The following is a 22476-nucleotide window of genomic DNA, read 5'->3' as shown; positions in this document are numbered from 1 at the left end:
TTTGGTAAGGTGGATGCATGCTGTGTGTGTGTGTGTGCTGATGGTTGCGTTCATTTTGTTTCAGTTCTCACGGAAGTGGGTTGACGGAAGAAGCAGGGGAGGTGTTTCTCGGTTTAATACGTATAGGCCTATAGCTAGAGACCGGGGGGGGCGGGGAAATGGCAGGTGGAACAGATTGTAGAGGCAGACAAGACTTAAAGAGGCTGGTGAATTCGGGTCAGACTCAGACTTCACACGTACACGAACACCAGAAGAAAAACAAAAGCTGGTGCTTTCATGAGGCTCTGTTTTGGACTTTGGACTTGTGAGTAAGACTGTAATTATACTACTATACGGTCTGACTCTGGGGACCATCAGGGGTCCAAATGGAACCGAACAGGTTCCCAAAGAAAGAAAGAAAGAAAGAAGGTTCCACTTCACTTGTCCATTATGAGAGTTACAGACCCATAATATGGGTCTGTAACGGATGCATTTGGACCCCTGGTTTGGCCCCGTACCGGACATTTCAGAAACTATGTAGTACAGTATTAAACTACAGTATAGCAGTCAGCGCAATAGGATTCCGTTTAGAAAAGAAAAAAGCTAACGGTTGAAAGGAGGGATAGCGGGTCAGCCTGGTAGGTAGGTCACTGCATGGGCAGAGTGTGACACACACACACACACACACACACACACACACACACACACACACACACACACACACACACACACACACACACACACACACGCACGCACGCACACACACAGCGGTGTCACAGTTCTGGAGTAGAGAGAGAGAGAGAGCTGTGTGCATGGAAGCTGGTGGTGACTCTGCTGCACTTATACTTTGATGTAACAGAGCATCAGCTGCTAATATAGATAGCAGCTATAAATACATCTGTACTGTAGGTACCGTGTCTTCTGGGAACAGCCAGTGTACAACAGTTAGGGCGTCCGTCGTACAGAGAGAGAGAGAGAGAGAGAGAGCGTGGCTGTACGGCAGCAGCTGAAAAGCGTTCGCCGGCGTGCGTGGCTGCCCACCTACGCACGTATAATACTTCTGCATGCAGAGACTTAATTGGTGTCAACAACAGTTGTGGATTCCGTCGTTTTATTAAGGAACCGAGCTGTCCCCTGAGGTAAGAGGGGTGGGGGGGGGGGGCACGGGGACGGGGGACGTGAGAGACGTTTGAGAGTTGGAGTTGCAGGAATGACAGTCAAGGTGTTGAGTTGCACGGCTATCAACGTTGCTGGACACTGAGCTGAGGTCGGATACGGCATGCACCCTGGAACACTCGAGGGGTCAGGACACAGCGAGGGGTCATCCAGAGCAAGCTCAAACCTGTTTTTCAAGATCGCAGTATGATCTTTCCTGATACTTTGCATTTAAGTGTCCAGACGACCTCCTGACCTATAGGAGGAACGTGGCTCAAATCCGATAGATTTTATGTCCCATTCAGTGCATGTTGTAGCATTCAAATGGTATAATGGTAACGAGCATTTTGTTTTGCTGTTCAGACTCGAACAAATATCTCAGATCTGGCCTGCCAGTGTGAGCAAAACATTTATGATGCCACCACTTGCATGGCTTTGGCTGTTTTACAGTTTTAAGTATTTGTTTTGATGCACTAGTACGTATTCTCTTATCATTATCATTATCATTCTAATTCCATGCAAATTGTCCACTTATCTGTTGTTGTTGTTGTTGTTGTTGTTGTTGTGTGACAAAAGATCACATCTCTTACTCAACTTACAGTTGCATCTTACAGTTGCATCAAAATTGGCTAACATAACATTTTGAACTGACAACTTTGGCTTTGGATTCAAGTTCCTCCATGAAATGAGGAACTGATGGAATGAGGAACGCTTTACGGTGTCATTCCTCTGACCATGTTGTTCATCTAAACCCTAGAGTCTCTCGACAGTTGCACTGGTCTGTTGCTATTGATGTACTGCCAGTCTGCCACATAAGGTGCAGTAAAGTGATTTTTTAATTTCATTCATATTCTATAAGTGTTCAGTAACAGGGTCTCTCAGTCGCTTTTTATCCAACCAGGAGAGAGTGAGCAGACACAATTGGACTCTATCAAATTGAAACTGATAAATGGGTACTCTTTCCTGGTTGGAAGAAATTGCTTATTAATTAAAGACCTGGAGATCGAGATGGGGAGAACAACATTCTATGGAACAACATTTCTAAAGCAATGATTGCTTTTTTAGTGAAACATTTGTTGACGACAGATGAATAGAAGAAGAATAGCAGTAGCTATAATATACAGTATATACTGTAGCTGCAACTTGTCATTTAATACCATTTAACCACTTTTACTGCATGGTGTCATTTGAAGCAAAATATTCTCAAATCTTCAAAGATTTTCCAAACTTCAAACAAAACAGAAAAAAAGCTAATCTACAACTCACAACGCAAATAGAGCTTAGTTAAATCACTTTGACGAAACAAGTGTTTTAGAGGCACCGCCTTCCTCAGAATGATAATAACCATAACCGTAACTAGTATCTAAAGTTTTCAAATAACTGTAGTGGAGTAAAAGTACAATATTTGCTTCTGAGATGTAGTGGAGTAGAAGTAAAAGTAATGAATACTTGAAATGTATACTCCAGTATAAAAAAAAACCCTCAAATTTGTACTTAAATTCAGTACTTGAGTAAATGTACTTTACACTACTGTATAGTTGCTGCTTCTTAGACACTGGGGCCGAATAAAGGCTGGACAGTCAGCACTCCCACAGCCTGGAAAGGAGCCAGTTTAGATGGTTCGGGCATCTGGTTAGGATGCCTCTCGGGCATCTACCTAGGGCGGTCCTCGAGGCACGTCCCACTGGGAGGAGACCCCCCCGGGGCAGACCAAGGCGCAGTTGGAGGAAACACATCGACTCACTGGCCTTGGAACGTCACTAATGTTTACCCTGGAGAGGGAAGTCTGGAGCTCTCTGGTCGAGCTGTTGCCCCCGCGACCCGACTACGGATAAGCGGTTGAAGATGGATGGATGGACTACTGTAGTTGTGTGTGTGTGTGTGTGTGTGTGTGTGTGTGTGTGTGTGTGTGTGTGTGTGTGTGTGTGTGTGTGTGTGTGTGTGTGTGTGTGTGTGTAGTACGTACGTACGTATGTCGTGCATGTGTGCGTTTGTGTGTGTGCGTGTGCGCGCATGTGCATGTTCAAAGCTGAGTAGTAGGGATTACACAGATTACCCGAGCTTTCTCAGGTTGTCTGAGTGTTCTCAGCACGTGTTCTAGACTAGGATGCTATACCTGTCCGTGTGCATTCTGACAGCACATTTTGTTTTAGTTTTAGTCACAGCCTTTTTAAATAGAATTCCATGTAGTTTTAGTCATCTGTAGTGTTATTATATTACATGTTACATACATGTTACATACATGCATGCATGCATGTATGTGTGATATAAGTAGGTAAATAATACTGTGATTGGAGGTATAAGAAGGCAAATACTGAATAATGTTGAGTGTTTGTTTTAACGAACAATGGAAGGAATGTAAAGGTAAAACATTTATAGGGGGACCATTCATTATACGAGTTTAGAATATGTTAGAGAAAAAATGACATGTACAGTACAAAGGATAGGCATTAATATAAGCTTTGAGCTTCAGCCTATGCCTTTTCCTAAACGCAGGCTTACCAGTAAACAGAAAAAACATTTTAGTGTCGGGACACTAATTCTAGCCATCATTTGAGAGTGTTCCAGTTCCAGTTTGTCCGCTCGTGCTTTTGTGTCGTCACTTCAAATGTCACGTGTCTATCTGGGTTATAACAGTGCATGGTTCTCAAAGTGTGGTCCAGTGACGCCCAGGGGTCCTTTCCTTGAAGGGGTTCCAAATGGATGCTTACAGGACAGGTCTTAAACTCTCTAAAGTTTAAGTCCTTGAAATTAAAAATCACACCAGTGTGACTGAGGAGTGTTTTGCATAACGTGCAGACTAGTGCTCACATGGAATATTTGTTGCTGGCCAGCAACGCTCAGACCTATGTATTAACCATCACCTGCGTTCCAGAGAGTATGCACATGTGTGACTTTTCCATGCAGGACACGCCCCCCCCCCCCTCATCTAGATTGAGTGGGACACGCCCCCTCGTCTAGACTGAGTGGCAACACATTGAGCAGCATGGATCGCGGTGGAGTTTGGAAGCGCTCGCTGGAAATCACTCGCCAGGTCCTGCGTGCCACCTGTTTCTAAATGTCACATATAATGCATGAGGCAGCAGGACGCTGCGTCATTGAAAACAAGCGCTTCCAAACTTTGACACTGGGATAATTGAAGCTTTCCATACAGATGCAATGTTTGTGAGTTTAAACTTTGTTTAATACAATCAGATAGGACTTTTTGTACTGTTTGGATGTATGGGCTGTAGAAGGCGCGTCTCCCGCATATAACTTCCAGGTACGATCAGGCCATAAATTACTGGCTTGTCGAGTTTGTCGCACGCTGAAGTGTGACATTGATAAAAATACAAATATTATCTAAGTATTCTGAGGCAATCCTGTACTCAAGGAGTCAAAGGCACCCTAGCGTGCCACCCCTGCACGTCGGCACACACTTTGAGAAGCCGCCCTATAGGCACGCACCCTGTAGGTGTTGGGGACCGTCACACTGCTTCCGTATAATGCTGTGTGACATTATGTTGCGTAGGTCAGAAGTCTATAGTTACATCAAAGTTGTTGTGTTGTGACACTGTAGCCCCACTGTTTGTTTGTGTTTCCTGGAATACGTGGAACCAGTCTTAACCTGACTCCACCAGATTGCGGCAGTATTGAGTTCACCAGTTCCCTCTTCCTGCATGCCTGCATCTGGGCTCTCAAGCAGAAACGATAAACCGCATTTTTATGTGGACACGCCCACCAGTTCATTAAGTATATGCCTGGTTTGCCTGGTTGGGTGGTGATCCACCTGAACTGAAGCTGCGCCCACTGCAGCTGTTGTATGATAAAGGAGGAGGGGTTAGGGGATGGGGTGATATCGTGATGTCACTACATCACTGTTTTGTTTTTCGATGGCACGTTTGACTGTCAAGGTTTGCAGCCTCCAGGAAGAAACCCAAAATACAAAGGGACGACATCATTGCACATAACAACCACACCACAGGGCCTAATGAAGTACTGTCACCTCATAATATAAGCATGACATAACAACCACACCAAGGGGTATAATGAAGTACTATCGCCTCATAAACACATGAAAAACTGTAAAAAAAAGATATATATACAAAAATCACAGCACTCCATCTTTAATAGATTGTGAATGTTTATTATTAACCCTCTCTCTCTCTCCTCTGTTTTGCTCCATCAGAACTGCTGGTTGATGGAGTTTGTCCGGCGGAGCGGCGACTACTGCCACGCCCAACACATTTAGACATCTCCCCCCCCCCCTCTGGGATGAGGCGCCAACCTGCAGCCCGCCCGGCCGGGCCTTGAACGCCCGAAAGCACCCCTTCCTCCTTTGCCCCTTCGGCCACAAGACAGCTCATGGGGTAACCCGGTAGAGCCTATAGTAGTCAACTGGACGACGTTTACTGAGGAGAGAGAGAGAGACACAAACAGGAGAGAGACAGCGCGGGAAAGCGGAGAATACAGAAAAGACTAAGGAGAAGTAACGAGGGGGGGAAAAGCAACACACGACGACATCCCCGCTGCATGGACTTCTAAAGGCTTGAGGTCAACTAATGGGATAAACGCCATATTCCAAAGAGCAACGCATGCAGCAGGACAACAGAACTGGTCAGATATAATATATATATCGCCAGGAAAAAAAACAACGGTCACCTGACCAGGACGTTTCCTATAATCAGGACAGGACTTCTGGGGGGGAGTCGGCTGACAGGCTGCACTGTGAGGAGACAGACAGACAGACAGACACCGCCGCTGCAGTGCACCGCCAGTCACCAACACTGTAAGGTGAGCCAGAGCCAACATGCCACAAAGGAACTCAGTGGGCAGAACTAATTTATGGCAAAACATTTTGGAACTGGAAGTGAAGTGGGGCTCTATATCCACAAATAGAAGTTCTGACATGTGACATACATCTGACATTACAGTTCAACGTGGCCGTAGTATTAACGATCTAATGCGGGGAGATTATTGCTTGCAGCAATTTAACAAAATGTGTATGAGTCAGTGTAAGTGCAAAATAATTTCGGTAAAAAAAAGGCACTTTACACTTTTTTGTGTAAAACAGGAACTTGGTTTGGCTCCTCCCCTTTCTTAGTCCACTTCCAATATGGTGCTTCTGTGTTTATTCCTACTAACAACAACACTGTCTACATGTTTAAGCCAAGGCAGTGGTGCTTGACAGTCTTGAGAGATAGGTTCTTTCATCACAAAGCCCAGTTTAAAAACTGTAGAGCTGTTCTGTTTATTAAACACAAAATAATAATAATTAAAAAAACAAATAATTGGTCAAAAACGGATGTGCACTTAGGCATGTGGAAAATAATCGATACCTATCGATACAGACGTGCGCGATGGCGATGCGAGTGCATCGGTAAGGTTCATTCACTTTGTATACAATTCACGGGTGAAATCTCAATGCATCGTTCGCGGAGTGCTTGCGTCGGTAAAAGCCAGGGTTGCACCGGTTTTTTCATGTTGTATTCGGTTGTATTTCACCCTATTCTGTGTTTCCGAGGCGCGTTGAACGCACCACCAGAAAAGGAAGAAAAAAAGGTCTCTCTCGCAGCGCCTTGCAGAAGTTGCAGACAGTGCACACGCAGTCAGTGAACAGAAGCTACCGTACGACTACGATGGTGCAGAGTAGACACGTTGAGACTGTGGGACAACAGGCTATAAAGAGCACCCGCGACGAACAGAAGTGAGCCCCACGCATTAAACAAGAGCTTTCCTTTGTCCGAATGTCCGTCGATCAGTTGACTTTTCACTGTAGCGCTGCGTGCTGGTCCACACTCCTCAGCTGTTCTTGCTGATTCTCCGACGCAAATCATGCGAATCTGCGTCGCGATAATCAATTTGTAATTAAATAAAGCTTCTGCAGTCTGCACACACGTGTACTACAACAACAACAACGCCACTGCTTGCGTTTAAAGTAGTTTACAACCGTTTCACAACTTTCCACTGTCCAGCTTTCCCCTGCTGTTCTCTGGGATAGAAGCCTTATTTATATTCTACAGCACGATGGTGTCGCACGACTACAATTGCAGATCCACAAGCTCACAGCGGGGCGTGGATGAGACGTGTTGTGAGCTTGTACATATGTATTTAAAACGTTAATAATAATACATGCAGGCCAGGGTCTTCAATGTTTTTCATGGCAAGCCAAGGACCCCTTCGCTGAGAGTGAGATCAAGCAGGGACCCCCACTATACATAGGCTATTATATTATAAAACTGTGTTGCAGATTAAACTAGACATCTGCAACTAGACTTGTTTGACAGCACTACCAGTATTATCTGTAAAAAAAAAAAAATTGTTTCTTTTCTATTTATATGTTAGTAACATTAATTGATGAACGATAGGATATTACATTTTAATCTCTTGAAACCCTCTATACTCAAAACCTTCAAATTGACCTTTGAGGTATAATAATTATACTATAGCCTTTAGCCTATGATTAGTAATCTAACAATCCACAATAACCAGCAGAGAGCAGACCCTTTGTTTACTTACAGAATTCTATAAATTGGGTTGTTTGAGATGCAGAGCTATAATACTAACCTGCAGTAAAACAATACATTGCTTTGAATTTAAATGTAATGCATTTTTACATGTTTTGGGAAATTAAATAGAGCTTTAATATAAATCCTTTCTATTGTGTTGAATCGTATCGCATCGTATCGCAATGTCCATAATTTAATCGTATCGGGAAGAGGGGTGAATCGCATCGCCAGGAGATTCCATGTATCGCTAAAGTATCGTATCGCTGGCAGTGCATCGAGATGCATATCGAATCGGCCTCAGTGCTGAGATTCACTCGACTGTCATATCAGAACAAAAAGACCTTGAGACAAACGCCTGTATAGGTAGGCAAACATCAGCTGTTTGCCGCCCTCTGTATACGTTAACGTTTGGTTGTATATCTGTTAAATCATTGCAATGTTTACTTTGGTTCTTCTCACTCTCACTTACACATTTTCTCCATATTTGTGCAGGGGCTAATGGCTATGGGCTCACCCTTAGCGATGGCAAACATGAACATCCGACCAGCTCCCGTGGAGCTGTGCTACAAAAACATGAGGTTTCTCATCACGCACAACCCAACGGACAGCACGCTCCCCTCCTTCATAGAGGTACGCTTTATTGTATCGTATACCCACATTCACATGGCGGCCATGTTGGCCTTTGCATCGAAAAAGCATGGTGGCATTTCATTAACTTAATGGCAAGATGGCCGCCATGTGAATATGGTCTATTCGCTCTATTGCAATGGTTCTCAAACCCCCAAAATTGCTATGCAGTTGGTCTTTCGCCATTTCTCATAGTTCTTCAAAAATAGCAGATCTACCAGCTCAGTCACAATGCAGCTTGTAGACGGGTTAGGTATTTTTGAATATCCTATATGGAATTGGGAAATGTTGTTGGTGATTAACAACTGACATAATGACATGCTATCATTGTGCTGGGGACTCCCTGGACCTTCTTCCTCCGCTATGTGGCTCCGAGATGAGCTTCCACTCATCCGGGTACCGGCAATGGGCGGATATATCTGGTACGCTTCAGTGTAAGCCTGCCCGGAAAACAATAGCAGGCTTTCCAGGTCTTAAAAACGTGGAACTGCGGCTGAGTAAATATGCGATTTAAACGCTTGTTTCAACCCGTCAGTTCAATTCTATCACCCGCTAGAAAATAAAACATCTGAGAGACCTTTACCTTTTGGATACGATGTGTGGGAAAAGTTACGCCTGATATTGTGCAAAAGTTGCGACAAGCTTAGCTCACAAGTAATGGTGGACATACTGAATAATAGGCCTAGTAGTGCATAGACTCACATTTTTTGCACACACTCACACATGCATGCATGCACGCACGCACGCACACACACACACACACACACACACACACACACACACACACACACACACACTCACACAGGCACGCATGCACACACACACACACACACACACACACACACTTTGCTGTGCTGATTGCTAGCACTTACACTGATTGTAAGAGTCACCCTCTTAAAAAAAACAGATCTGGAGGCTGAATATAGGCTGTTCAATCATATAGTGTATGCAGATTCCAATCAAAGCTGATTTCAATAATTAGGTCGCTCCTCCTCCTGTGGCTGAATAAGACGCGAGGAGACACACACACAGACCTCACATTGAAGCTGTGTGTCCAGCAGTGTTTGTTCTCACCTAAAACACTGCAAAACGCCTGAGAATGTCTCAGCTCTCAGCAAGCAGATATACAAATGACACATGTGAATGTGCCGAGCGCGCGCACAACAGACGTAAAAACATACAGAACAGACGCCTGTTTGACCTCATGTATCAATATTACTGTGCCAATGGCGTGTTTACAAAAAAACAAAAATATCACAATAGCTTTATAAGGAGATGTTTGTTTGGTGTGAGACGTTGTTTTGGTGCTGACTGCTGAGCCAAACTGTAGAAACAACAGAAACGGTGGAACAAAGCCAACTCTCTTTTTGGAGCTTTTGAATGCTCAAAGAAATTATTATTGGTGACAAAACAATGTCACGTATACGACGTTTTTACCCTTCAGTCCTTTTCAAGTATACAAGACCTTTAAAGTATATACTTGAAAGAGATGCATTCTAAAGAGCATTCTAAAGTGAGTCGCGAGCGCCCGCTTTGTTCTACTGTTCGGCGTGCACTGGCTATATATACTTGAAAAAGACCAAATGAGCTTTCAAGTATATACTTGAAAATGACAGAAAGGTCGAAACGTTTTGTAGCATATTTTTTTGTAGCATTCAAAAGTGAGTCGCGAGCTTCCGCTTTGTTCTACTGTTCGGAGTGCACTGGGTATGTACCTGAAAAAGACCTTTCAAGTACATACTTGAAAAAGACAGAAGGGTCGAAACGTTGTAATACGTTTGTTCTACTGTTCGGAGTGCACTGGGTATGTACTTGAAAAAGACCTTTCAAGTACATACTTGAAAAAGACAGAAGGGTCAAAAACGTACCTGTGCTGTTTTGTTTTTATAGCAAATATTTGTAGCATTCAAAAGTGAGTTCCGAGCTCCCGGGCTTTGTCCTACTGTTTCGGAGTGCCCTGGCGGCTGCATCAGCATGTGACCTAACGCCACTGATCATGTGACTTCATCAGTCCATGACCGTGTGTTCCCCCAGGACCTGAAGCGGTACGGCGCCACCACGGTGGTTCGAGTCTGTGACGTCACATACGACAAGACCACCCTGGAGAAAGATGGCATCACGGTGGTGGTGAGTACAGCACACGCAACGCACGCACGCACGCACAGTAATGGGAAAAGTACTCACATTTTTTTACTTAAATAAAGGTATCAATACTGCAATGCAGAAATACTCATTCAAAATGTACTTGAGTGAAAGTACGAAAGTATTGGTATCAAAATGTATACTTAAAGTATGTCAGTACATTCAGTAAATGTAGGCTATTTTATAGTTCCATAGTTTCCATAGTTACATACGCACACCTACACATGCACGCACACTTGACATAATTATTCGTTCTGCTTATCTCATTCAGGATTGGGCATTTGACGATGGTGCTCCGCCCCCTAGTAAGCTGGTGGATGATTGGCTGAATCTCCTGAAGAACAAGTTTAAAGAGGAGCCCGGATGCTGCGTGGCTGTCCACTGTGTGGCTGGACTGGGGAGGTCAGTCTAACCTTCTTTGACCCCTAACCCTAAACCCATGCTTCTCAAACCTTTTCATTTTTATCAAGGACCCCAAGTTAGGTTACAATCCCCCATTATGTAACTCTTACAGTTACAGACCTATGTAAGGGTCCATTTGGTTCGTAATAGGGATGTCCCGATCATGTTTTGAGAACCACACTAGTCAACAAGAAATATATCAATTGTAGACTTGAATCCATTCCATATCCTTTTTATTACTCTTACATACTGTACTGTGTGTGTGTGTGTGTGTGTGTGTGTGTGTGTGTGTGTGTGTGTGTGTGTGTGTGTGTGTGTGTGTGTGTGTGTGTGTGTGTGTGTGCGTGCCCGTGGGTGCTTGCGTTGCGTGTGCGTGCGTGTGTGCGTGCGTGTGTGCGTGCGTGCAGGGCTCCTGTGCTGGTGGCTCTGGCTCTCATAGAGAGTGGGATGAAGTATGAAGAAGCGGTTCAGTTCATCAGACAGTAAGGACTATTTTGGACTATCCACTAACCCATTCTGACCTGAGATCAGATTCATACGAGGTTTCGTACTGGACACACACTGGTCTGATTATAACCCATTCTGACCTGAGATCAGATTCTAAAAATGTCAGTCGTTCTTCGATTTTTTCAAAAATAGCAGACCTACAAGCTCGTAGCGCGCCACTCGGTGGCGCGCTATGAGCTTGTAGATCTGCTATTTTTCAATAGCTAAAGCATAACATGATGCTAACACGAAAATGGGTTCCCGTTCAGAATGGGCTAACTGTCATCTTCTACAGACGAGAAGTGGTTCCATGACCTTTTAGCTCGGGGGGACCAAAACGAGAAATTTGACGTCTGTCTCTCTGGGACACAAAATAGTGAAAATTGCATCTGATATTTTCACTATACTTCTTTAACGTTTTGTCTTGTGCAATTCTGTAGACAAATTGCTTGTATTGGTTTTTATAATTCTGGCAAAAAAATTGTGAACATTTCTGGAATTGTTGAAGAAAAAGAAGAAAAAAAAAGAGGGGGGAAAAGAGAATAGGATGTATGTACAGTACCCGCGACTCATAAACATGAGTCTGAGTCTACTATGGTCCGGCTCTATAGGCCACGAGAACAGGGGAAAGGAGAGAGAGTTTTAACTAAAGAGAGTGGTTTCATTTTAAAAAACATGATAATGATAACAAAATGAAGAACAATGGCATACTTGTTAAGTGATACAGGTACACAGCTAAATAAACTGTGTGTGTGTGTGTGTGTGTGTGTGTGTGTGTGTGTGTGTGTTGTAGGAAGCGACGTGGAGCCATCAACAGCAAGCAGCTTACATACCTGGAGAAATACAGATCAAAACATAGACTCCGATTCAAAGACTCTCACGAACAGAAGAACAAGTGTTGTACCATGTGAACACGCACGCACGCACACACGCACACAGCAGTTTTCAATACAAAACCAGAGATGGAATTTGTCTTCACAGTTGTTTATGTTGTTTGTTTATGTGTATTTGACGAGATGAGGTGGTGATGGTGATGATGAGATGTTCATTGGTTTTACATCAACTTCCCGTGTTTTTCTGTGAAGGATAATTTCATAGTAAAAAGTGCAGTACATCTGCCTAGCTTGATAGTTGACAATGGAGATACACGCACACACTCGCACGCACACACACGCACACACACACACGCACGCACGCACACACACACACACACACACACACACACACACACACACACACACACACACACACACACACACACACACACTGCTATCACCAGCAACAGGAACACATTTTCTACACTGTGGCTTGCCCCGGATGGCTTCTGCAAATGTTGTGACCTGCATGGTTACATGTACAATAATAACCATGGTAAATATTATTATTATTATTATTTTTATAGAATTTGATGGTTCCATCCGTACAGAACCTGTCTTTAGTTTCCACATATGAAGCGAGTCACATTGTCCAGATTGTATAATGACGTCGCTGCACTGATACCGTCTATTTAATAATTGTAATTTCACCTGGTTTGAAATGGAGAGGAGAGAAAAGAGGAGATGTACTGTATTGTATAACATCCACAATCTGCTGAAATCACTTAGTTTTTGATCTTCTGAACGTGTTAATTGCTCTGGGAAAAATAGGCTACGCAAGTGTGTGCATGTGTGTGTGTTTGCGTGTGTGTGCGTGCAATCGTGCATGCATGTGTGTGTGTGTGTGATGTGTGTGTCTGTGTGTGTGTGTGTGCAGCTTGATTAGCAGCAGAGCAATTGTGTATACGTCTCCCAGGTGAACATCCAGTTACCATGGTGACCAGGTGAGGACTGTTACCATGTCACCGATCTGCTCCCAACCCACAAATTAAGTCATGTCGGAAAGATTTAAAGAGATAAAGATATCTGTCATTGTTTTTTTTTTGTCGAATAAAGTTATTTTTCTGTCATGTTTCTGCTCTTACATTGTAATGTCATCGTCAAACGTATCTAGAATTTGCATTTAAAAAAAAAAGTAATGTCAGGTGGCTTTGATATTTAGACGGGCCTGTTGTAAAAGCAGCTAATTTGATACTTTTGCATGACCCTCTTGTACTGTATAACAATTTATGTGGGGGGGGGGGGGCGGTAAACATGCAACAAATTTGTTCTAACTTCTGGTCAACAGCAACAACATGTAAGTAACTGTGCTTCTGTGAATTCTGGATAACCACCTCAGTGCTGCCAGTGCCATGGCACATGGCTTTCATCTTTCACATGCATGTATGTATGCAGGTCCACTAATTATTGCAGCAACAAAGCCACCTGTGAGCTGGGATGACGGGGCTTAATTGTTATTCCTCGTCCGGTGTGAGTACCCTGCGTCATCCCATAATCTGTTCCAAAACTATATCTGCTGTGTCACCCAGAAGACACTGAGTGACACAGCACTGAAGCACAGTTATTACACGGTATATCGCGGCCGTCAGGCAGAACGAAGCCTCTTATCTATATCTATCTATCTATTAGCCTAGTAGCCAAAAAGTGAACCCGGACATGTTGAGTACACCAATGTTTTATGTTATAAATGTTTAGTATGGGTCCCTAGCATGTAGAAACTGCCGGATGCTAACTTGCATTATGTTGAGCAATTTTCACAATTGGCATAATATGTGACCATACCATTAACAACCTATAGAAGGCAAAATATTCAAAATGTCATTATGCTTTATCTAGCATGAGATGTGTCAAACTAGGGGGTGAATCCATTCCAAGCATTAGTTTTGCAAAAAGAAAACACTCATTGGGCTTAAAACGGCCATGCCCACCTTCTATAGGTTGTAATTGGTATGGTCACATATTGTGCCAATTATGAAAATTGCTCAACATGTGCGGTTTCTACATGCTGGGGATCCATACTAAACATTTCTAACATAAAACCTTGGTGTACTTGATGTTGAGTCTCAACATGTCCGGGTTCACAATGGGGCTCTATATGGGCTGGCTACTAGACTCTATCTATCTATCTATCTTCTTGTGCTTTTCATTCGTACATTAGCGCCCTACTACTTGATCATACAACATTGTCACACAAAAGCACCAGAAGTAACAGATCCACAAGCTCGAGCTTGCAGATCTGATACTTAGGCTATTATTTTTTTTTATTTGAATCCTGTTATCCTGAGTAAGTATACAGTTTTGGACCTATGATATTATTCTTCCTTCCGCACCAGAGATGGTCTAGCAGCTGCGGATGACCATATATACCACGTCTGGTGGCTCGATACACATGAGTGCTATAATTTACACAGCTTAAGCTGTCGGGCTTAGAAACCTTGTATTGAATAATATGAAATAAATGAATGCCATACTTTGTCGTATATACAAAAGGAATCTGTCTGTCCGCGTCTGTGAAGAGCAAATCTCAGGCCCTGCTAGAGACTGATCGGCGAGAACCTTGCATGGACACTCTAAGTAGGCCATGCTATTTGATTTAAGTAATATTTATAGCTCATGAGCACCCTGGCACTGCCTAAACTATAAAAAATAAGTTATATTTAAAGCTGATGTCATAACCCGGCCCGTTGGGCCATGACAAATTGAGGAGGACGCAGCCGTGTTCAAAGGCACCCGCTGCCTATAAACTATATAAAATGTTATATTTAAAGCTGAGCACCCTGCACTGCCTAAACTACAAAAAAAGTTATATTTAAAGCTGAGCACCCTGCACTGCCTAAACTACAAAAAAAGTTATTTTCATAGCTGAGCACCCACTGCCTAAACTACAAAAGCATCCAGGAAGCGCACCTGTTTTTGTCTCATCACCGACTTTGTTTTCTTAAGCATTGCATTGCATGACATTTTACAATCTACAGTAAATAAATTCTACGATATCTGCGTCTCTCTGTGGCCAAATATGGTGACGATCTCAGTCATCTCCATATTTGGGTTCAGATGTGACATATCAATAACACGTCTATGACGTATGACTCCACCCTTGACCATTACTTCCATCATAAAGCCGGACGCGGGCTCCGTTCTCGGAGAAACAGAGTGGGTGTGATTATCTTGGCGACCGTCGCAGGATGTTCCATGTACAAGCAAGCAGCGTCCATTCCCAAACTCTCCCAAGTTGCTGGGTTGTTGTGACAGCCAAAGCACTGTAGCGCCCAAACAAGAACCCAGACGTTATACAAGCTTAAGAGAGAAAAAAAAAAGAAAGACCTCAAAATGGAGGTGGTGGAGAACTTCTCAGAGTTTGTGGGTTCCCACTCGGAGCCGGCGCTGCGCCTCGTCCTCTCCGTGCTCCTGGGTTACCCCTGTGCCCTGGCGTACCGCTGGTTCCTCTTCCGCCGGCCCGCCAAGGCCGTCCACCTGTTCCACGCCGTCACGGGGCTGGCCCTGGCGGCGTTCAACTTCGGCTTCCAGCTCTACCACTCCGCCATATGCGTCCTGGTCCAGTTCCTCATCCTGAGGCTCATGGGCCGGACGATAACGGCCGTCCTGAGCAGCTTCGTCTTTCAGTTCGCGTACCTGCTGGCCGGCTACTACTACACGGCCACCGAGGAGTACGACATCACCTGGACCACGCCGCTCTGCATCCTCACGCTCAAGCTCGTGGGCCTGGCGTTCGACTACTACGACGGCGGGAAGGAGCCCGAGCAGCGGAGCGCCGAGCAGCGGGAGGGGGCCCTGCCGACCGTCCCCTCCCTCCTGGAGATGTTCGGCTTCTCCTACTTCTACGGAGGCTTCCTGGTGGGGCCCCAGTTCACCATGCGCAGCTACCAGAGGCTGGCGGCCGGCGAGCTCACCGACTCGCCCGGCCGGCCTCCCGGCAGCGTTCGACCCGCCGCGAAGCGCCTCTCCCTGGGTCTCCTCTGCCTGGCGGTGCACATACTACTCAGCCCTCATTACCCGCAGGGCTATTTCCTGACGGACGAGTACGAGGCGCAGCCCTTCTGGTATCGCTGCGTCTTCATGCTGCTGTGGGGCAAGGTCATGGTCTACAAATACGTCAGCTGCTGGATCATAGCGGAGGGCGCGTGCATCCTCTCCGGCCTGGGCTACAGCGGACGGGGGGAGGACGGAGAGCCCCGGTGGGACGCCTGCGCCAACATGAGCATGTGGCTGTTCGAGACCACGCCGCTCTTCACGGGAACCATCTCCTCGTTCAACGTCAGCACCAACGCCTGGGCGGCCAGGCACGTGTTCAAGCGGCTGAGGTTCCTGGGCAACAAGGCGGCGTCTCAGGTCGCCACCATGGCGTTCCTGGCCGTCTGGCACGGCCTGCACTCCGGGTACTTCCTCTGCTTCGCCATGGAGTTCCTCATCGTCAACGTGGAGAGGCGGGCCCAGGCGCTGGTCCGGGACAGTCCGGCGCTGACCCGGCTGGCCGGCGGCCCTCTGTACCCTCTCGTCTACGTGGTCCAGCAGCTCCTCCACTGGCTCTTCATGGGTTACCCCCTGGTGGCGTTCGACCTCAAGGCCTACGACAAGTGGTTCAGGGTGTACTCGTCCGTCTATTTCTGTGGTCACGTGTTCTTCGTCGCAGCCTTTTTGGTCACACTGGTCCTCCGTATGGTGCTGGTGCCCAGGACAGAAGAACGCTCGAAGAAGGACTAAAAAACATCTTTCTGCCTGCATGGTCTCAAGCTGATTATGTGCAGCCGCGGTGCATAACGTGTAGTCTAAACAAGAAGCGGATCAAAAGTCTATTTAGAAAATCTTTCAAAAAAAAAGATCACGACAAAGAAATATCAAAGAAATTCAAATCTTTAAAAAATGTTTCAAAAAGTATTGCTGTGTTTATAAAATCACGCGGTGGGAGATTCTTTCAAACATTGGAAGAAAATATTTACCGGAAGCGGCCATTGTGCCATATGGATAATCGTGAGCCTGCAATCTCCTGTTTTTCTTTTTTCGTTTTGTCTTTTTTTATGTGGGTATAGGACACGCAATAAACTCATGTGCTCTGCACAGTCAACCTTAGTGTTATCGATGATACTGTATTAAGGCTTTGTTCCATTCTTGTCAAACAGAGTCATGGTGCTGCTATTTCTTCATTGAGATTTTCGGAGGCGATGGTGCTGCTATTATGCATGTTGTTGGCATGAAAGTGTTCCTGGGTTCCAAATGGCCCTGTGGTGTGTAACTCTGAGAGTGTACAAATGGAACCAAATGTACCCCTATAAATGTCAGAGTTAAACACCTGTGAAGAAAGAAGGTATAAGGGGCCCAAGTACTATAGGAAGAGTGGATGGAATATATATTTATTTATTGAATATAAAATTTGCAATGAATATATTTATTATGGTTATATGGTTCTGCTGTTTACCTATAAACAGCAGATCCAAAACGACAGGTTACGGTAGCTGGGGTGGAGGAACGTGAGCAGCGCTGCAGCAATATATAGAAATCAGGATGCGCAGTGCAAACTTCCAGTTTAAATAGCCGGTATATGAAGTGCATTCCTGGCTGATCTTCTTGCTTTGCGCATGTCTGTGACAGGCGCGACACTCATGCAATCTGTAAACACCTTGTAGTTTTTACTCATACTCTACCTTCACTTAATATATATAATGTATATATAGTGTGTATATACACACACACACACACACACACACACACACACACACACACACACACACACACACACACACACACACACACACAATAAGCATACATACATCACATGTGATCTTGGTGCATTCCATATTTTCATATTTGCCCATTGGTGCTAAAGTCCTTTTACCCGGACTATTGTTAACTTATAATAATAATAAAGAAATACATTCAGTATTATTATCTTGTTACAAATTAAAATCCCCTCACCCTATGTTTTTGTCCCTTTTTCCCTCTATGATGATTTCCAGTTTTTTGGCTATATAGAAGTGTATATATTTGTACGTCTCAAAATGTTTTGATGAATTGAAAACAGTGGGCCATATTGTAAATAATTAAGTGTAATGCTTTTATGCAGTGTCGTCCACTCACAGTTAACACCTTTTGTATTGAGTTGTGCTTGAAATGTACTGTCATTCTGCAAACTGTTAATAAAATCAATCAATCAATTAACGTCAAGGCTGCTCAACAGCGCTGCTCTGTGGCTGCAGCTGTTGTTGCCGTGCTGATATGGACAAATGGACAAACAAAGTCCTACTGATATAGACAAATAGACACACACGGTCAAATGTTGGAGCGACATGCACCGCTTAAAAAAACCACAATTTCTCATTTCTAATTACGTTTGCATTTATTCTGGTTTTAATTAGATTTTCATTGTTTGTTGAGTATTTTATTAGGTATTTTAAGAAGTATACAGTATGGATTTGGAAACGATTCCATCAAGGGTTTTTCCACTTTTCTACATTTCCTTAATCCGCTTTATAGGGACTTATCTTGATTTAGCCATATATAGGCTATAATAGATATCCCTTAAGTTTTAGTTTACTCACCTGAAATGTTTTACTTTAGTCTAGTTTAAACTTTCAGTTGACTAAGTATCATAAGATTTCATTCGACTATATCTACAGTTGATTTATAGTCAACTAAAATTTGGCGGGTGTTGATGGCGTCGTAATGGCTGATTTTTGGCTGAACACTTTGTGGCATGCTGAAAAGTGTCGAGCTGCAGCGGTGCGTCGTGAGCTTGTAGATCTGCTATTTTCAGAGCTCAACACCTGAGTGCAACCAAACATAAAATGACTACTGGATCTCTTCTCCACTATAGTCCCTCCCTAACATTTTAGTCTAGTTTTTATTGATAATTGTCTTTATATTTAGTCTTATATAGTTTTAGTCATCATAGCGTAGTTTTTGAGGGTCGCTATAGCCTCCTATGTCCAGCTTTGAGGGTTTGTGTAAACACAAACATCAAAGACAAAACTGAGGAAGCAAATTGTGATTGGCCATAATGAGGTGATGTATGATGACTTGTGTCCACGGTGTGATTTTTTAATTTAGTTCAAGTGAAAAAAGGTGGTCAACGAACAATTTTGTAATAATTTTGGCACCTCCTATACACAGGTTTAATGTTTGTCTTTAGTTCAATGTGTGTCATATTGTCTCTTTATTGTTAATGGCGTTTGTGCTTGCACCGTTTGTTTTACATCACCATTACATCACCATATAAACATGAGTTAGACTTTAATATATTAGCGCCCCTCACTTCACACGGGTGTGATTCTTTAGTTGAAGAAACCAACATGTTTTGCGTTAGCTCTAAGGCCGTGTACTCCGAATGTGCTATGCAGGGCCGCATTAAAATATAACTTACAGTATATTCAAGCACCGATATAGCACTTACATTTTAACAGTCAAAACTTCATTTTTTTCATTGAAATATTTTAAAATCACTAAAAATTACTTACTTATACTTACTTTTTTTTTTTTTAACAATTCAAACCAATCTTTATATCAGACACACAAGGGACATCCATATCACTATACAAACACAACACATTAATAATATGAAAATAGTCTAGAAATCCCCAAGTCTCTGAGGTTGACCTGCCTCCATGTACTATAATGGTTATTGCTCTACTCTACGACAAACATGTACAACAGGTATTGCACAACCGAAGGGGCGTGCTTTCCAAATGGTCGTCCCACATGCTCCGTGTTCACATGGGTGCATGCGGGTTGCGAATGCTTTTGAGATGCCCTGCCTGCACGATCCAGGAAAAGGTTGAGAACCACACCAGGGACGTGCAGAGAGTGTTAGAGAGGCAGGGACTGGAATCCCGTAAGAGGGCACTTTTGGACAGAAATAGCTCAACGCGTTTGAGACGGGCGGGTAAAAGGGCAGGGGCTGAAGCCCCCTTTGACGTCTATGTGTGCACGTCCCTGGACCACATACTGCAGGCTTTAGGCTGTAGCCTTGGCCCGAGTGGCCGTGGCCAGCGCCTTCAGGTCTGCGATGCCCTTGGCAACGCTCTCCTTCTCCTGCTCGGGGCCGATGCTGCCAACGACGTTCTCCTCCACCCAGTTGACCATGTGCTCCTGCTCCATGCGGCGGTGGAGGTTCTGCAGGGCGACCTGGTGGTCCAGGCGCTTCTTCACCTCGTCTGTCACCGCGTGTCGCCTCTCTCTGCGCTCGGTCTCCAGCAGCATGGCCACGTTGTTCCTCTTGGCGTCGAAGAGCATCGACCTGCCTTCCGCTCTCCACTGCTCCTTCTTCTCGTCCTCGATGGCCTGAGCCAGGCTGGCCATGGCCAGGTCCTTCACTGCCTGGGCCTTGGCCACTCTCTCCTCGTTCAGTTTGTCGGCGAAAGCGGCGACGCGGGGGCCAAACGTCTTCACTCCGTAGATAATGACGGCGCCCGCGGCGGCGGCGGCGAAGGTCTCGGGGTTGACGACGTAGATCTCCTTGGAAAGCATGTAGACAAGGAGGCCGGTGCCCAGCATGTAAGGGCCCGTGACTCCGGTCTTTGGGTATATAAACTGGAACAGCTCCTCTGGGATGATTCCGTGGCGGACTTTTCCTCCCTTCTCTGGAAGAGGGGGCACGGGAGCCAGACTCTGGGACGTTGTGTGGAGGGAACGCGACGCATGGACCAGGCTGGCTCCAAAGTGGCCGTGGCCTTTCAAGGCATTGGCTGAAATGAGAACGAGCCTTGGCAGCATGTTTGAAGGATGGAACGCCAAGTTCTCGCTACAACATGCAGACACACACACACTTGCTGGCTCTGGGGGTTACTTTTTGGGGCCTACTGTGATTTAGTGCTGCTGATCGGCCAATCGTTCTGCGAGGTTGCTGACTCACGGACGGACGGATGTATAGTTACAGAAGCCCTCTTATGCGACTCAGTAGGGTACGGCCACGCTGTGAAAAGACTGCACTTTTGTTTTGTTTTACGAGACGAGAGTATAGGCCAGTCTATGACGCCAGTCATCTATGACATCTATATACTATGAGGTCAGTCGTCTCCATATTTGGGCATCAACGCACATACATATATACAGTATACACGCAGACGGAAATATCCACTATATGCCAACTCCAGCGAGTTCATTGGTTTAAGGCTGAACCTGAACAGTCAATGACAAGGATTTAATGTGGTCGACTATAGAGTTGCGACTGCAGTAGAATGAGACTCTAGACTCTGGACATGCTGCTGCTATGAGTCGTTCTAAGCAGAGTTTTACAGACAAAACCTCAAAATGACCTTCTGGTCATCGGAACACATATTTAACCACCCCTGGGAGACGGTGGTCAAGGCAGTGATGCAGAAGTACCCCAACCCCGAGAAACCGTGTGTGTTTGCCGTGGATGTTCTGGGCAGAAGAGTGGACGCGGACGGACGGCTACACAGCACCAGATTGATCAGCTCGGACTGGGGGCTTCCCTTCATAGCCAAATCCGTCATCGGTCTAGAAAGAGCGTGCCTTTATGCCAAGGAACATTCGGTGGTCGACCTCGAAGAGAGGACCTGTGAGCTGAAAAGCACAAACATCAACTTCAGCAGCATGGTGTCCGTGGATGAGAAACTGACCTATAGGCCACATCCTAAGGACCCCGAAAAGACGGTTTTGAACCAAGAGGCTCTGATCACTGTTAATATCGGGGGATTTCTAAGGTCACACCTGGAGGGAGTCGTGGCAAAGCACATTTCTGTTGAAGCCAGCGTCGGTCATGAGGCCATGGAGTGGGTCATCAAACACAGAGTCGGTGGAGCTCACAGCGACAGCGACAAATAGCAGCCATGGACACAACCAACAATTTACTTGGTTCCTTTGGTTACACGCCAGCATTGCGACGCATTAGCATTCCGACTAGCCCGCATTACTAACCCTGTCCCCAATGGCGGTGAGGTGGAATGCCATTCTGTCCTCCCTGGTTCCTTTTGGACTGGAGTACCCAGATTGTTCTTCGCTCTCTACTTCGTCTCGTATGTTGAAATCGTTATTGATTAAATTGTACTGTATTTCCCTGCTATACCACAATTGTGTTTCATTCTGTTCGTTCTGCTCCCCGAGGCGATTGGCGAAAGCTGCCACAGCCAAGAACAATGCACTACATTTGTTTTAAAACGAACAAATCAACAGAGTGTGATATAGTGAGTCTGATTGCAATCATTGCTACAGAGTCTATAGCAGACATGTGACCACCATCAGAACAGCTTTTCACTCACAGAACCTCTAAAGTTGAAGAAGAAAAATAATAAGCCTTTAACGGTACCCATTAAGACCTGAGGCCGATTCTACGGACCCCCAAACACTTT

At 44.9% G+C, this 22476-nt stretch overlaps 3 protein-coding genes and 1 pseudogene across 7 annotated transcripts in view; 3 read left to right on the top strand and 1 right to left on the bottom strand.

The window, feature by feature from the left end:
- Positions 1–13228, top strand: part of LOC308317824 (protein tyrosine phosphatase type IVA 3-like) — a 15810-nt gene extending 2582 nt beyond the window's left edge. Inside the window, exons 1-7 of one of the 4 annotated variants that reach the window (XM_080767118.1) lie at positions 915–1118; positions 5303–5907; positions 8115–8252; positions 10284–10376; positions 10663–10793; positions 11201–11275; positions 12073–13228. In XM_080767118.1, coding sequence (XP_080623244.1) covers positions 8121–8252; positions 10284–10376; positions 10663–10793; positions 11201–11275; positions 12073–12190 — 549 coding nt within the window. In that variant the 5' untranslated portion in view covers positions 915–1118; positions 5303–5907; positions 8115–8120 and the 3' untranslated portion in view covers positions 12191–13228. Of the gene's footprint in view, positions 1–914; positions 1119–1318; positions 1340–5302; positions 5908–6672; positions 6821–8114; positions 8253–10283; positions 10377–10662; positions 10794–11200; positions 11276–12072 lie in introns of those variants that run through there. The other 3 variants (XM_080767119.1, XM_080767117.1, XM_080767120.1) reach the window with 3 other exon arrangements.
- A 2256-nt stretch (positions 13229–15484) lies between these two features.
- LOC308318734 (lysophospholipid acyltransferase 5-like) lies at positions 15485–16876 on the top strand (the record flags this gene model as incomplete). Its single annotated transcript, XM_080768361.1, has 1 exon — positions 15485–16876. The coding sequence occupies one exon, from the start codon at positions 15485–15487 to the stop codon at positions 16874–16876; it is 1392 nt and encodes a 463-aa protein (XP_080624487.1).
- A 3243-nt stretch (positions 16877–20119) lies between these two features.
- Positions 20120–20878, bottom strand: LOC308318211 (ATP synthase F(0) complex subunit B1, mitochondrial-like; the record flags this gene model as incomplete). Its single annotated transcript, XM_080767657.1, has 1 exon — positions 20120–20878. The coding sequence occupies one exon, from the start codon at positions 20876–20878 to the stop codon at positions 20120–20122; it is 759 nt and encodes a 252-aa protein (XP_080623783.1).
- A 537-nt stretch (positions 20879–21415) lies between these two features.
- LOC308318733 (PRELI domain containing protein 3A-like) lies at positions 21416–22019 on the top strand (annotated as a pseudogene). Its single transcript has one exon. The product of its transcript is annotated as a PRELI domain containing protein 3A-like (transcript).
- The last annotated feature ends 457 nt before the right edge of the window (positions 22020–22476 follow it).

Source organism: Protomyctophum bolini, assembly GCF_963924005.1.
Source record: "Protomyctophum bolini genome assembly, chromosome: 7".
In the NCBI taxonomy this organism is placed as follows: domain Eukaryota; kingdom Metazoa; phylum Chordata; class Actinopteri; order Myctophiformes; family Myctophidae; genus Protomyctophum; species Protomyctophum bolini.
The sequence above is the reverse complement of the archived record's forward strand: the minus strand, read 5'-3'. Positions and strand labels throughout refer to the sequence as shown.